General features: G+C 38.7%; 1 protein-coding gene across 1 annotated transcript in view; it reads right to left on the reverse strand.

Moving 5' to 3' along the window:
* The window catches only part of LOC145292796 (MAM and LDL-receptor class A domain-containing protein 1-like), a 497,041-nt gene that overhangs the window by 126,150 nt on the left and 355,672 nt on the right, over positions 1–15,219 (reverse strand). Inside the window, exons 97-100 of the mRNA XM_080138835.1 lie at positions 8,433–8,689; positions 5,527–5,764; positions 4,649–4,917; positions 1–78 (exon numbers count right to left, since the gene is read on the reverse strand). The exon at positions 1–78 is cut by the window's left edge and continues 10 nt beyond it. Of these exons, the coding sequence (XP_079994961.1) occupies positions 1–78; positions 4,649–4,917; positions 5,527–5,764; positions 8,433–8,689 (842 nt within the window). The remainder of the gene's footprint in view (positions 79–4,648; positions 4,918–5,526; positions 5,765–8,432; positions 8,690–15,219) is intronic.

A 15,219-nucleotide genomic window follows, 5' to 3' on the forward strand; every position in this document is an offset into this window, starting at 1 on the left:
CCTTCCAGCTTTAAGTTGAAGGTCATCCAGTGCAAGGTAACCTCGGCTTCCAGTCCCAGTAACTGCAACTAAAACAACCTGGAATTCACAGAAAATAAATATTTAATTTTTAATTCAAACTACGATGGTAATTTCAACAGTTGAAGAGCTTCGAAGACGGAAATGGTATCATTAAAACGAGGGACTTCCTATGTTTATGAACTTATTTTTCTACATAGTCACCACCACTTTTGTAAGATATTTTATGACGCATCTTTGCTTTTTTACGCACGTCTATGACATGAGTTGCTTCCTTTGAGTCTCACACCGTCAATATCTGCAACAGAGAGATAAAACTTACGCGTCATGAATGCATAAGTGCAGTCATCATAACAATGCAATTTGTAATTTCCTCTGATCCATTCGGGCGGAATGGAAAATAGGAGGCATTACTTTTGAAACGCCCCTCGTAGTTTACACTCGTTCCCTTACCTCGCTTGTATTCCGTTATAACTTGTACAAATTATTTGTCAAATTTGGTTAAAACACACTGCTAAGTATTTGCATAAGAGAGCAAGTAACTACGATGAATGTGTTTAAGTATTGTTTTCATTAGCAAAAAATCATTAGGCATTGTGTTTTTAAATACACATACAGGGCGGAACGATAAAAGTGTCCCCCCTTTAAAAAACAACACTACAGCTTTATTTTAAAACTTTTATTGAAAAAATCAATTCAGGTAACTTGATTATGTAGTAGAGCTGACATCTATTCAATGTAGCTGTTTTCAGCCTCAATCATCGCCTCAATACGGGTTCGGAACTGGGAGCATACCTCTTTCACAAGTAGTGACAGGAGCTTGGCGAATACGCAGCGGATAGTTGCGATCAGGCTGGCTTTGGTATTATGGGAGGTCATATTATTGATGTTCTCAATGTATGACCAAGACAAAGTAGTCCAGTGGGTTCAGGTCGGGAAAGAAGGGGTTCAGTGAGAGAAGGGTACAAAGTCGTAGCACTCCTTCTGAAATAAAGCCTTTTTTTTTACACGGTGGTCACCACTTATCAAGGCCCGGAAGCCACTCAGGGATAAGGGTTATTGCAAGTACATTACGTTAATGTGGAGATTTAATGAAGTGTTTACTTAAGAGCGCGGTTCATTAGGAATTTGTTAACGTTGGATTTGAAGACATCCAAGTTGTAGTCAGGTGGGAAGCAGGCAAACGGAACAGAGTTCCACAGGCGTGCAGTTCTAAGAAAGAAGCTTTGTTCATGGAATCTACGTTTTGATTTAGACACAGATAAAGAGTGGGGGAAATTTTTCACAGTGGATTCAGCTAGACGGGTGTTTTTCGTGAAAGATTGGCGAAGGGGGACCAGAGATTGGAGCTCAGACGAGCACCTGCCATGGAAATAACGATAAAACAAGGATAGGCTCGCAACGTCTCTTCTGTGGGAGAGAGGTTGCAGGGTAGAGAAAAGGGCATCCCCCACTAAACCACAAAGTCTATTTTGTACTCTGTCAAGGCAGGATAGGCTGTTTTTAGCAGCTCCTGCCCAGATATGGCAGCAGTATTCCATCCCTGGACGTACTTGACTTTAATATAGATAGAGAATTGCATCAGTAGTGATATATCTTCTGGAGAGGTAGAAGGATCCCACCATCTTTCCAGAGACCTTGGCAACAGACTTGATGTACGTGTTCTTAGTCTCTTTGGACTTGTGGACCGGCGCCGAGTCCTATGTCACAACCGAGGTCTGCCAGCGGTCACTTGATTGCACTAAGGGATCACCACACTCTTCAGAAAATCCAGATATACTTTGGTGTTGATTTTCAAGCCGACTTCAAAGATATAAGGTAGCATGATGTGCCCCCCCTCACTTGAAACCACACCAAAGACCATAACCGATATTCGTGTTATTCGTGGCAATCCACCGATGCATTTTGAGGGTGCTGGAAATGGTCCTGTTGTCACAGCTTTGATCAGTAGAAAGCATAAGTTGTACAGCGGCGCATCTCCGATCTCACTCGTTGAACCTTGTGTTACTTTCATACATGATAAAAGGCCCCCATCGCTTTTGAAATTTGTACACAACTGGCCAACTATTAGATGGTCTATAACAACAAAAAGAAGACTGCTTTTCATCAAACGGAAATGGAATAATATTGTGTTTTCCAGAGCGACAGTTTTATCGTTCAACCCTGTAATTATTAAATAAACAATATTAGAACTTGAGATCTGGCTTGAAATTTTAGATATTTGTAAAAGCCAAAAAATGATGTTATATTTTTCTTCAAAATAAATTATTTACATTAAAGAAATTAATGAGCAAGATTTCAATCATATAAGTTTCTTCTCAAGCTTTTTTTTTCTTGCGTTGATCATTTCTCTGTCAATGATATATAAGATATAAAAATCTCTGAAGGGTAGAAATCAGTTGACGTGTTGATCTCGAATGATTTAATGGTCTGTGTTTTTCTCAAGTTTTTCTCTAAAGATATCTTAAATTTTCATCGCTATCTCAAAAGAACCGATATTATTTCACAAAATCTAATCAAGGCCACGGTTCGCCCATGCATAAAGTATGGGGTGGTCCATCTGCCATTAGTCTCTTGCTCCGAGAAAGGATTAAAATAAAAGTCGCCAACCTAATAGGCCCTGAACTATTGACTAAACTCCAACCGGTGTCCCATGCAGAAATGTGGCATCCTTGTACCTGTTTTACAAATATTTCAATGGCAAGTGCTTTGATGAACTGCGAGCACTAGTATCCCCTCGACGACAGAGATCCCTAGATGCCATAAAGCCTTTTACTTGAATAGCTTTTTTTCCTCTCCTGGGCCCCTGCCTCACTGACTGTACTGATCTTCAGAAATTAAAATGTAATGTGAACAGACATCTCGTTGCCTAACTCTATAAATAGTATCGCTGCAAAACTGGCTCCAAATAGTAGCTCTCACGACTAAGTGCCTTTTTTGGGGTGAAACGTTAATGGAAAAAAACAAAAACAAAAAAGCATGTCACACAAGTCACATAAGAAAAAAAAACTATTGGAAAGAACCTTTTATATTGAAGAGCTTATTCATTCATTTCTTTAAGGTAAATGAATAAATTATTTTAAAGCAAAATAAATAAATAATAATATAATTTTTGGCTTCCTTAAATGTTTTTCAAACATAATTATCTTTTTAAACAAACATAATTATCTTTTTAAAAAAACATAATTATCTTTTTAAACATAATTCACTTTGAACTAATTTCGAATATTTTTGTATCTACTTTTTGTGGATTATCAAAAATGGTCACTTAATTAAAAAAAAAAATGCTATAATGTTTTTTTTTGTTAAATCTAAAAACATGCACGATTACAAAACTTCTTTAAGGTTACATGAGGTTCGAATTCTGGCATTGGTATGGTACAAACTACAATCTTACCAACTGTTACTCTGCATATTTATTATTTGGTTAAAAATCACACAAGAAACAGGACAAAAAGAAGAGCATTGTCTGCCAAGAGCTGCTGGACTAAAGGAGTAAATTAAATGTTGTTTCTTACAATGTGATTTTATTATTTGTGTTGAACTATGTAGCACAATATTACTTTCTGAGTATTTATTAGTACATAGTACATATTTTTGTACGAAAAGACAATCTCTATGATGGATTATTTGATGGCGAAAGACAATAATTTCTAAAAATAAAATGTAAAAAAATGAAAAGAAAAGAGGATGAAAAGCGGAAGATTCTGTGTAGCATTATTACCACATATATTTCCATAATTTAGTACCTAGCTCTACTCATGTATTAAGCACTGTTTAAGTAAATACTGAAAATCGATACATAAAATATTATTTCGCTTTAAAATATTTTTGTGGATACATAAAATAATAATCTATATAATATCATGCACGTTCCTATTTTTTTTAGTTAATCCGTATGTCACGCTTTGGAAATACACTTTTAAAAGGCCAAACTGCTTCACAAATGGGCAAATTCGCGAAATTTGGCTTTACAAAGTTCAATCTGGCAACACTGGATAAAAATATGAGAGTGACCTCCCTTTGATGTAGCCTCATTTTCGAATATCATTATAATAATATATGATCATTGTTTTATAATGACGCGATAAGGAACTCGCAGCGGTTCTTTACCGGAAACAGAAGTCAGGAAAACGTTTCCTAACAAAGGAGAGCATTAGAAGGAAACAGGGCAAAAAGAACATTGTCTGCCAAGAGGTGCTGGACTGAAGGAATAAATTAAATATTGTCTCTTACAGTACGATTTTATTATTTGTATTGAACTATGTAGCACAATATTACTTTCTGAGTATTTATTAGTACTTATTAATTTATATCATTGTGTTGGTTCTAAATTTAAAATAACATGGGCATTGTTTTCATGGAAATGTGAATAAACTCATATTTGCTACGTGTTATTGTTTTTTCTTTCAAAAAACACACAAAATAAAATTAAAAAACAAACAAAAACAGACAAATTTTGTACTATCCAGAAAAATATATATGAAACATATTTGTTGACAAAATATATCTCTCGTTCTGTGCAATTTCCACGGGTCCTGCTGCTGCTGCTGCTACTACTACTACTACTACTACTACTACTACTACTACTACTACTACTACTAATAATAATAATAATACACATATTTACCTCGAAATGTGAATATGGGTTATCAATTCCCACCATGCCATGGCGCCATTTTGATCCCTTCAATCCTTTTTGGCTCCAGATTGTCATCGGAGAATCGGCATGATAAGTGATGTCTACTTTCAGTTCACCAATATCAATGCCATAGACGTCATACCAAAAATGGAAGCAATACGACGTTGGGCTGTTTGCTAGTAGAGGAATCGTCTGCGATTTTAACCGAGCCGTGTCACGCTCCTTCCGGTGGATGACGTTCGCTAACATATAAAAACCTTTCCAAAAGATAATAAAATTTGAACGATTAAAAAAACAAGAATAAATTATTATTATTATTATTATTATTATTATTATTATTATTATTATTATTATTATTATTATTATTAACAATAACATCAATAATAACAATAACAACAACAACAACAACAATAATAATAATAATAATAATAATAATAATAATAATAATAATAATAATAATAATAGTAATAATAATAAGCTATATTAGTATAGAATGCGAGTTATTTTATTATGTAACGTGAGTTATATTAATATAAAACGAGAGTTATATTAATGATATAAGGTAAGATACATTAATATGTAACATAAGTTATATTAATGATCTGTAACGTAAATTATATTACTATGTAACGCGATTTATATTAATATGTAACGTGAGTTATATTAATTATATATAACGTGAGTTATATTAATATGTAACGTAAGTTATATTAATGATATGTAACGTAAGTTATATTAATATATTACGCGAGTTATATTAATGATATGTAACGTGAGATACTTGTACAAAGACGACTAGAAATCTGATAGAGAATCGATATTCACAAGTAATCATCATTAATTAAAATAGAGAATTTAATAGTTACCTGATCGATCTCCGATCGTGTGATCCTTTGAGGGAGCAAGCATTTTTGATGTGTTAGAGGCTTTCACTCTTTGCCAATCAAAATTGGCTTTTCCGATATCATGAAGGTTTTCCCACCCGCAAATACCTTCCTCAAAAGTGCAGAATGCCACGGGGTCGCAAGCCTCTTTGGACAATTTCACGTCGTCAATCGCAATGTCTCCATTTACCCCATTTCCGTTAATACCTTCGAAGACTATCTGCAAAAATAAAAAATAAATAAAATAAATAAATAAATAAATAAAAAAATAAAAGTAAAAAGAAAGTAAAATGTCTAATAGATATTAAATAATCAACGAACACGCACAGAAATTCAGGTATCGATTCCTTAACGATATCGCATTAAAAGGAATAAGTTTACTCATTTTCAGAAAGTTTGTCTTTTATTGGTAACAGCCTTTGCGTACGATTGTTTCAATTCCTGGTGTTGGCATATCAGAATTTTTGTACTTTGTATAACTTTGGGCTTCATCAACGCGTAGCAAACCCAATATATAAAAAGTTTAACAACCACGAATAAGACATTTCTTGCTAATACAGAGTGTGTTCATTAAAAAACTATCGACAACACCCTCCCACATATATATATATAAAGTTTCATATAAATGAGTAAATACTTATGTGTTTATTGCTTTTAATGTGATATATTTAAGAAAAATAGTTATGAATCTAGAATCGCACTATTGAGGTATCTAATTGTGCACTTTGTGTTATTTATTTATATGGAATTACTGCCCCATATCACACACACACACACACACACACACACACACACACACACACACACACACACACACACACACACACACACATATATATATATATGACCACTCCATTTAATAACATAAATTAATATACGAAAATATAATTTTATGCGTAAATTTTCAGTATTTACTTCAGCAGTACTCAATACATAGGCAGAGCTAGGTAGTAAGTTATAAAATATATATTGCAATTAAGCTACACAGAATATTCCGCATTTCATTCTGGTATAGTTTGATTGCCATATATATAATCCTGATGAATTTTCACGAGAATGAAATGTGGAATGTTCTGTGTAGCTTAATTGCCATATATATTTTTATAACTTACTATATATATATATATATATATATATATATATATAGTCATCCACATACAGTACTGTTTCGCAGACCGTTGCGATATATATATATATATATATATATATATATATATATATATATATATATATATATATATATATATACACACGCACCGTACTTTGGGGTAATTGCGCAAACTGAAAAAAAGTGCTCTTTATATGCGAGGTTGTCAAAAGAGCACTTTTAGCTAGTTGGCGCAATTACCCCAAAGTCCGGTATATATATATATATATATATATATATATATATATATATATATATATAAATTTAAAGGAGATTAGAATAATAGTCTAAAGAGCTAAGTGTATTTTAATGTAATAGTGAAATTACTAGTTTAATTAAAATACAGGAAATGCTCGTTGTAATTTAGATATATAATAAGCTCGATAGTTAAATAGTTAAAAGAAATAGTTAAAACTTTTAAATTATAAATCACATTACTTAATATATATATATATATATATATATATATATATATATAATGTAGGTATATTCAGGTTAATATTTTCCAGAGGTAAAGGACCAATGAAGTTTAAACGAGATTAATACAAGAGTACCCAATATCGAATTAGGGCAAGATAATTTTTTATTTCACATAAGCATTAATATGTCGCTACACATTCATGAACATGTTTCGATTAACCAGTTACAAGTAGAGACCTTTTCAGACGATATTGCTTATACGATGTATAAGCAGTAAGCCTCAAGTTACTCGTAATTGGCTTACTGAAACATGTTCATGAATATGTAACGACATATTAAATCTTATGTAAAACAAATATATATATATATATATATATATATATATATATATATATATATATATATATATATATATATATATATACAAAAAAAGAGATATCTAACAATTTCTTTTCGCAGAATGAATCTGTTATTTTTACATTGCCCTTTCACCACAAATACTCCCCAGCATAAGTTCAAAATTAATTACACTATGTGTATACTATCCCCTTTCAAATAATACCCAACATCACCATTTTATAATAAAATTAGATGTACGAGTTAACATGGCGAAATGCTCAGACTTTAATTACGAGGCTCGCCCCTAAAAATAAGTAACTAAAAACACTAAAACGTTGAAAAGCTACGGAGACGGAAGTGGTAACATTAAAATAAGCGACGTTTTGTGCTCCAGAATTTATTTTTCTACATAGTCACCAAAATTCTCAATACACTTTTGCCAGATACTTTGATGCTTGGCTCGTAAAAGTCCGGAACACGCGTTGCCACTCACATCTCTGTCGCTACTCTGAAATACACGAACCCATCTCCTAATTGTGCTGATATCAACTGCACCGGCCTCGTAAACACTCAACAGGCGCTGATGAATGTTGATCGGTTCAATTTTTTCTACACAGAGGAATTCAATGACGCATCTCTGCTTCTGACGCGCGTCCATGACAAATTGCTTTTTCAGAGTCTCACATCGTCAATATCTGTATTAGAGAAATGAAACTTTCAGGCCACGAATGCATTAGTTTAGCTATCATAACAATGCCTTGGTCGGAATATACATATCACTGAGATTCGCTTGTTAATTTAATATTCCCTTGAAACTTCCCCCGTCCATAGGAAGCTAGTCCAAGCAGTCTAGAGTGAATAACGCTTAAAAACGTGAAAATGGTATTTTATCGTTAGCGTTGAAGACATGTATGCTCATCTCTTTCTTTCACTATATCGTTTTTCATTTAGTTATCTCTAAAGCTTCGTGTTTATATCCTACCTGGAATGGCGTCTCCGATGTAACAGAAACGGTGGCCAAATGCCAATGGCGACCTTGATCCAGTTGCATAGACCAAATCTGATCGCCGAATCGGTTATTCTGATACAAATACACATTCAACTTTGAAACATGGCTTCCGTACATGAAATACCAGAAGGACAGACATCGTTCGTGGCTGGTTGCAGGATATACCGGGCTGTACAGATGGGCGTGGTCGTTACGGGTTCTTCCCATGGTTGAAATGTACATGTAATGACCTGAAAACAAAATAAAGCGCTAATAAAAAAGGAATGAATATTTGCTAAAATAAATTGATGTTTGCTGTAATAAATTGACTGCATTTTTAAGACGATACTTCGCAATAGTATCTCTACTTTTAAGCATAGAATAATCAGCCCCCTCCAGCGGTTTGCCGTATAAAACAACACACACACACACACACACACACACACACACACACACACACACACACACACACACACACACACACACACACACACACATATATATAGCTGTTTAACGGTACAAAACTTATAGATTACTTTGAAGAAAATAGCCGGCAAAACCCGAGGGTCCCCTTTCGTCAACAAACTCATCAGGAGTTAATCGTTGATCTATAGAAAATAAATAAAAAAAATATCACGCAAGAGCAAAGGCTTAATGAGGTGGGTGTGTAAATTTTACTGAGGGAGGGAGAGAGAGAGAAAGAAAGAGAGAGAACGAGAGAGAGAGAGAGAGAGAGAGAGAGAGAGAGAGAGAGAGAGAGAGAGAGAGAGAGAGAGTGAAAACGGGTGGGAATACGACTAAAATAAAATATTTACAGTTATATAAAATATATGTATGTGGGGACAAAAGGGAGAGTTAAAATATATCTCCAAAGAAGACTAATGACTTTACGAATTCTTTCTGTCGACAGAGAGAGGGTCTATGTAAGAGAATGGAAACTGACTCCAAAATCCGCAAGTGATTTTGAGAGTCAGCCCGGTGCAAAATTCTAAAACATGCCATTTTATACCCATTGGAGAACGCTGGATTTTTATGGAGGTGATGGCCAATATCAGATTCCAATGTGAAAGAAAGGAGGTAAGAACGACAAGGCTTGCCCAATCTTATTTTTGCAGAAACATGTTTGTTGATTCCAGTCTGCAAATTTAAGGAGGTTTGACTCACATAGTCAGCAGCGCACTGACAATTTAATTCATAAACTACATTGCTTTTTTGATGTAAGGTAAACCATCCTTAAAAACTAGGAGAAATGCAGACTTTATTGTAAGAAAAAAAATGTAAGGAAAAATTCAAGATAGCGCCGACTCTCTCTTTAACACGGTAAGATATCCTCAACACGGCACAAGAAGCAACAGCCACACGATTCCCCAGCCAACTCAATCGTCACTCCCCCACGTCTTTCCCCTCACCCGCTTTTATCGTCGTTCTAGGCCGGCTAAATTTGCATATTCCGAGAGTTCGTGTGACTTTGCGAGACATCATACTTTACAAAAGACGGCGGTCGCCATCTTGGTCCCTCTTTTCTATTTTGGTCGGTAACGCTGAGCTGGTCTCGAGGTAAGTCTTTTTCCCCTCATCCGTCTCTCCCACGTACCCACACAACACGCAAACACGCGGGCGCTTATCTCCTGGATGCACGTTACACTCCCCCCTGATCTGATGATCACATAGAGAGCACTGGGGGGGGGTGGCCTTTTAGTGCGTGTGCTTCTGCGAAGAGGTACATTCACTGTTTCAGATTCGGGCTCTGGATCTGGTTCCGCCTCATCAGATGAAGTATCGCTATCAGTCTCTGGAAGGGGCTCACTGAATCCGTGCATCGGCAGCTCATCGCTAGACGCTTCACTGCTTTCTTCTGTAGTTGTATGACGCACCTCGGTAGCTGGGCGAAGATCTCGCACATGTCGTGGGGTTCCATCGACCAAAACAGACTGCTGGCTAATCACTCCAGATATGTGTCCTCGCTTAAACTTGTCGGTGCACCGATTTCCTGGAGGCCGCACCCACACTGGATCTCCCACTTCATATCTGTTATATGTTCCCTTGTCGGTTGGCTGCGTAGTGTTGATTCCCTTCACTCCGACTTGGTACGTGTAAATAGCATTCGCAGGTGCGGTTGAAGGGGACGTCCCGTCCTTTGGCGTAATGTTGTACCAATATGTTGCTTCCGCAATAGTACATCGCTTCCTGGCAGCAATTCTCTTGATGCTGCGATGGCTTCTTTCAGCAATGCCATTTCCTGATGGCACATGCGCACATCGCAACCGTAGACGGACGCCCCACTCATCTAACAACTGCCGGACTTGCTGGCTACAAAACGCTGCATCATTGTCAGTCAGGAGCTCTTCCGGCGCACCTCGCTCAAAAAAAATGGATGATAGGTGGCGAACAACATTTGCTGAATCCTGTCTGGTCATCTGCCGCCACACCGCAAATCTCGTAGGCCCGCAATCAATGAGAGTTAGAAAGGGCTTGCCACTGTAATGAGTAATATCCATGGCCAGCCGCTGCCACACACTCTCAACTTCCAAGCGACCCTTCTGCCATCGCTCTGGTGCAGGATCAATAGACTGGCAAGCCTCACAATTTCTGACGATCTGTCTGACATCCATCTTGGTCACTGCTGGGTATGCACGCCTCACAAAATAAAGGGTCCTCTTGATACCCGGATGTCCGCTCTGTGCATGAATTTTTTGTATTTGACATGGGTCGATTGCAACTGCACAAGATCGAACAGTAATCTCCATTCCCATCTTCGCGGCTTCATACCATTTGTGAGGTACACGGGTCAGTTGGTCAGCACGATTACAATGTGATGGCACCAGAGTGACGCTCAGTGATACCCCATACTCAGATACCAGGTTTTTTAGCGTGTCTAGCCTTCTCCGTATTAACATTTCGCTTGCTGCCTTGGTACGGATTCGTGTCCGTCCTGAAAGTGTGTCAGACACCCAGTGGTAGACACAGAGAGAATCTGTGTACAAGGTCAACTTCTTAGACTGCCACTGCAGGGCCAGATTTACCCCCTTTACAACAGCGTCCAGCTCTGCCAGGTTGATATGCTGAGAATCTGTTACGGGCCGCAGCCAGCACGCATCCTCGAACACGTTTCCTCCTTGCTCCAACGATACTCCCAACGCCAAAGAACTGGCATCAACCCACACACCTACGTTGTCTCCGTTAACACACCACCGCCCACAGGCAGGGTCCTTCTTGTTCACTCTCTCCAGTGTCTCTTTAATCATCAGAGTTAGTAGGACATCATCGGATATGTCATCCCAACTCGTGGTTGTTAAATTTGCTCTGCGTTTAATCACACCCACCAACAGCTGCGCGGAGCCAGCCACAGACCGGTAAGTGACCAACAAGTTTTCCACACCAAGAAAAAACGGTCCGCCTTGTAACGAGGTTGGGGATGCTTGGAATTTCACTGCCACGCCTCCATTGTAGGGTGCCATCCTCTTCATAAACATCCAATCCCAATACACGTGCTCCTTCCCTTAAACGTTCGGGATTCTTGCATTCCAGACCAAACTGAGCCAACTTTTCTTTGACACACGACGCAGACTGTACATCTTCATTGACGTATACGTCATCAATGTAAGCTGACGTTGAGTCCCTCATGGGCTTTTCTTGGGACAATACTGTGTTGACAATAGTCTTCATGATCTGTGGTGCCACATTTAGGCCGAAGCCAAGGCGTGTAAGGCAGTACCTCTGCCCCTGGAACCAAACTGTCTGGAACGGCCACAACGTCTCATCAACTCGCACCTGTAAATAGGCTTTTCATAAATCCAATATTGAGACATTAGTGCCTTTCTGACGCCATTCCCTCAACTTACTGGCGCATACGTCAGCATCGGCAGTGTAGGCTTCAATATGCTTGTTAAGCTCCCTATAGTCCAGCACGGGCCGTACTTTCGACTTGTTATGCTGGACTACTGCCATCAAGGGTATTAGACCCTTCGGAGGCCCAAGCTTGTCCTCAGGGTAGGGGATTAACCAGCCATCTTGGATCCACGCCTTTAGTTCCCTTTCGTATTCTGCTCGGGCCTCACTGGGTATAGGGTAATCTGCAACCCCATTCTTGAGTTTAGTCGGTGCCATTCCCTCGGTCCACTTCCAAGATGCAATCCAGGCCCTCTTGCGCGAGTCGTAGTCCACTGTAAAATCCGGCCGATCGATATGGAGCGCTGCACACACTGGGGCCTCTAAGAATCGCACCTTTCCATCCCGATGAATTGCGACTCCCCCCAGCGCCTTGATGGCATCGTATCCGAGCAACAGGTCAAACCCCAGGAGATTTCCTTGGGTCACGAGCACATTGATCTTAGTGGCTGCACCGGTGTCCGTGTAGATCTTGACAGTTCCAGCTCCACAGCATGTCTGGGTCTCGCCTCCTATCGTGGTGACTTTGATCTTCCTCTTAGTCCAACTTGGACACAGCCTGGTGCTCACTATAGTATGCGAACAGCCTGAGTCGAGAAGTGCTGAGCAGGGTATCCTGTTTACGTAGACGGTTATTACTGGTTGCGCCTTGTTCAAATTTTGCTCGGGGAGCAGGGCGGCGCTGACGTCCTCTCCCCTGATACGTTTCCCGCACAGTTTTGGGCTAGATGCCCCAAACCGCCACACTTAAAACAGCGCACACGCCCCCTGTTGGTGCAATTCCTTGCAAAATGTCCGCGTCGGCCGCAGCGAAAACATTTCCCATTGCTTGCAGGGTTCTGATTCGGAATCTCCCGAGCGCCAATCTGGCCTGTCTGTGTCGCCATCACAACTGGTTCCCCCAGGTCCTCCTCATCTTTGATGATGGCTCGAGCACGTTCCATCAAGTGTTCCATGGTCGTTGTTGAAACGCTGGTTGAGGCTCTCAGTAGCTGCTTCACCCGAGTGGGAAGGCCCGCCACAAACGCGTACGCAAGCGTCCGCTCCGACACCCCTCCACCGAACAGAACTGCGAGTTTCTTTAACTCAGCGAAGAAAACGTCCACGCTTTCCTCCGGTAGAAGTTTTCGGGAAGCAAATTTTTCATAGGCCGTACAAGGATCCATGGCAAATGCCTTGTACAGCGCAGCTTTAATTGCGGTGACATCTCCCTTTTCGGCAGCACTGAGTTGCTGATATACACTCAAGGCACCCCCAGCCAATCTCAGGGGAATTACAGTGTGTACCCTTTTCACCTCACAAAGGTCGCACGTCAGCTCGACCCTTTCAACCCAGTCGACGATGGACGTGGTCCCGTCAAACTCGGGTATGAGCTTTAAGTCAAATTTCGACTCGGTCATAGTCCTAGAGGCCAAATGGCCGAAATAGCTTGTAAGAAAAAAAATGTAAGGAAAAATTCAAGATGGCGCCGACTCTCTCTTTAACACGGTAAGATATCCTCAACACGGCACAAGAAGCAACAGCCACACGATTCCCCAGCCAACTCAATCGTCACTCCCCCACGTCTTTCCCCTCACCCGCTTTTATCGTCGTTCTAGGCCGGCTAAATTTGCATATTCCGAGAGTTCGTGTGACTTTGCGAGACATCATACTTTACAAAAGACGGTGGTCGCCATCTTGGTCCCTCTTTTCTATTTTGGTCGGTAACGCTGAGCTGGTCTCGAGGTAAGTCTTTTTCCCCTCATCCGTCTCTCCCACGTACCCACACAACACGCAAACACGCGGGCGCTTATCTCCTGGATGCACGTTACATTTATACCAAAGACCAAATGCAGAGCAACGGACGGGAAGCAATTTGATACAGATTTAATGATTCGTCTACCCAAACACTGACCAATGTCCCCAATCCAAGGGATTTTTAAGTAGACGGGACACTTGGGTTTTCAATTCGCGTTCTAATTTACCGGAAGAATAAATTCTAAGAGCTCTATAAACTAACGTCTGAATAAGCACTATCTTCCTGGAAGTAGGCACAAATGAACGCCGGTAAATGTCGACTTGCGGTGAAACTGTGGTAAGAAGAGAGCTCTTACTGCGTTCAACTAAAACATCTAGGAAAGGCAATAAACCGTCATTCTCGTTCTCCATAGTAAATAATAACGTTGTATAAAGAGAATTAAGTTTGTAGAAAATATTTTAGCCTCATTTTCAGAGGCAAAAGCTGCAAAGGTGTCGTCGGGGTATCTGAAATATATATATATATATATATATATATATATATATATATATATATATATATATATAACTACTTCATTTACTCACAAATTAATATACGAAAGTATAAACTTATGCGTAAACTTTAAGTATTTACTTCAACAGTGCTTAATACGTAGGTAGAGCTAGTTAGTAAGTTATAAAAAATATATGACGATTAAGCTATACAGAATATTCCGCGTTTCATCCACTCTAGGATTCTTCAGGCTTATCAGGCGAGCCTGAAGAATCCTAGAGTGGATGAAACGCGGAATATTCTGTATAGCTTAATCGCCATATATATTTTATAACTTATATATATATATATATATATATATATATATATATATATATATATATATACTGCGTATCAAATTATTAACGAGTTTACATTTTTTTTAAATATTAAAGGAACGAATGAATAAAAATCCATGAAACTTTGAGAAAGTGCTTACAATACTATTCAGCTATTCCAGTCAGAAAATAAAAGTATTTAAAGTAGTATTAGCGAAACTATGGCAGAAGATAGGAATATCTGTTGATTTCAGTGTGTCAAGTTATTAACGAGGTTGAGAAAAAAAAACACGATATACCTATAAATTGTTTATTGAAATAATTTTCAAGCATTAAATGAACTCGA

Source organism: Euprymna scolopes, chromosome 14 (genome assembly GCF_053919585.1).
Source record: "Euprymna scolopes isolate OS-2025 chromosome 14, ASM5391958v1, whole genome shotgun sequence".
NCBI classification, from domain to species: Eukaryota; Metazoa; Mollusca; class Cephalopoda; order Sepiida; family Sepiolidae; genus Euprymna; species Euprymna scolopes.